The sequence below is a fragment of the Penaeus japonicus genome, unplaced genomic scaffold, assembly GCF_977035675.1.
Source record: "Penaeus japonicus unplaced genomic scaffold, GWHDUDI00000001_assembly GWHDUDI00000012, whole genome shotgun sequence".
Taxonomy (NCBI): domain Eukaryota; kingdom Metazoa; phylum Arthropoda; class Malacostraca; order Decapoda; family Penaeidae; genus Penaeus; species Penaeus japonicus.
This window is the reverse complement of record NW_028234414.1, coordinates 39,554,264-39,555,906: the sequence shown is the minus strand read 5'-3', so window position 1 is coordinate 39,555,906 and position 1,643 is coordinate 39,554,264. Positions and strand designations below refer to the sequence as shown.

The window sequence follows — 1,643 nt, the reverse complement described above, 5'->3', positions numbered from 1 at the left end:
TGAGTGAGGGAATGGACGAGTGAGGGAATGGGCGAGTGAGGGAATGGGCGGGTGAGGGAATGGACGAGTGAGGGAATGGACGAGTGAGGGAATGGACGAGTGAGGGAATGGACGAGTGAGGGAATGGGCGAGTGAGGGAATGGGCGAGTGAGGGAATGGGCGGGTGAGGGAATGGGCGAGTGAGGGAATGGGCGAGTGAGGGAATGGACGAGTGAGGGAATGGACGAGTGAGGGAATGGACGAGTGAGGGAATGGACGAGTGAGGGAATGGACGAGTGAGGGAATGGACGAGTGAGGGAATGGGCGGGTGAGGGAATAGGTGAGGTCGTTCTTGGCTTCTTTTTTTAACCTTATTTTTGTTAGGTCTTATGGTAAATGTCTTTGAATCATTTTCCCCTTTTATATATGACGGTAGATAGATTTAAATTAGTATTTTTAGAAATAATGATGAATATAAAATCCCTTATTATAGTTGTATTAGTTAATATATAAATGAAGTCGGACTGGTAAATGCAGGTAACATCTGATTAACTATATCAAATTAATTCATAATCATGATTAATTGATAAATTTTAATTAAAGATGTTTGATTTAGAATAATATCATTGATTTATCCATTTAGTTTAATCCTTGGTTCTCTATGGTGTCACTATATCTTTTGCATAAAATGTGAATAGTTGTAATATAATAAATTCATAACACAAGACGCAAAAAATATTACTTAGAATATACATTATCACTGGTATTTAATTAACATATAAATTAACATAATTTACCATGACATGAAAAAAAAAGTATATAATCTCTTACGAATTCTGAAAAAAAGTATAAAAATCTCGCTCGAGGTCTGAAGACATTTATAAATACAAGTACAGCATATAATACAAAAAAAAAAAAAAAAACATATAATGGTCCATTCTTGGAAAATGACCGCGAAAAGGCCACTCCAATCTCTCTATGTCGTGTGTGCATTGTTTCTTTCCCAAGGAGAAAATGACGTGGAAGTCTAGCACACAAGCGTTAATAGCTATTGTTAAGCGTTTGCATTTATTTCGTAGCCACATAAAGCCAAGAGCAGGCAGGTTAGAAGAAAGTCTGAAATTCGTGTCTCTTAGCGTGAATTTCGTGAGGCTGGAAACCCCCTTTCGTATAAACCAGACCTGAGACTCTTTACGGAAAAGATTCATTTAGTTTCCATTAAAACAAAAACAAAAGAAATCACATATTTAAAATCACATATTTATTTAGATATACTTTAGATGGACGCTCCCTTCGACCAACACGCTGCGTTCGTATACCTGGTAGTGATGGTCCGAGTAGCTGGCCCGGGCTTCGGCTTCGTATTGCTGCGTCACTCGCTGCAACTCGGCCTGCACGCGACTCAGCTTCTCCTGCAACTGTACACACCCGAAGGTCAGCTCACACCTGCACGAGGACAGCCTCACACCTGCTGCCAACTCCTCCACAACACTCAGTGCCACTTATGAATGTCCTTTTCTTCCAAGGCCATTCTTTAGTCTTCAGTCCAGTAAAATCTAATCTCTTTCTACTCTGTTAAAAAGTGGGATATATATATATATATATATATATATATATATATATATATATATATGTGTATTTATATATATGTATATATATGCATA

General features: G+C 38.3%; 1 protein-coding gene across 1 annotated transcript in view; it reads right to left on the bottom strand.

Annotated features, from left to right (window-relative positions):
- Positions 1-1,244: 1,244 nt before the first annotated feature.
- LOC122246116 (uncharacterized) overlaps positions 1,245-1,643 on the bottom strand; it is a 334,123-nt gene continuing 333,724 nt past the window's right edge. The window contains exon 8 of the mRNA XM_086542170.1: positions 1,245-1,397. Within this exon, the coding sequence (XP_086398296.1) occupies positions 1,245-1,397 (153 nt within the window). The remainder of the gene's footprint in view (positions 1,398-1,643) is intronic.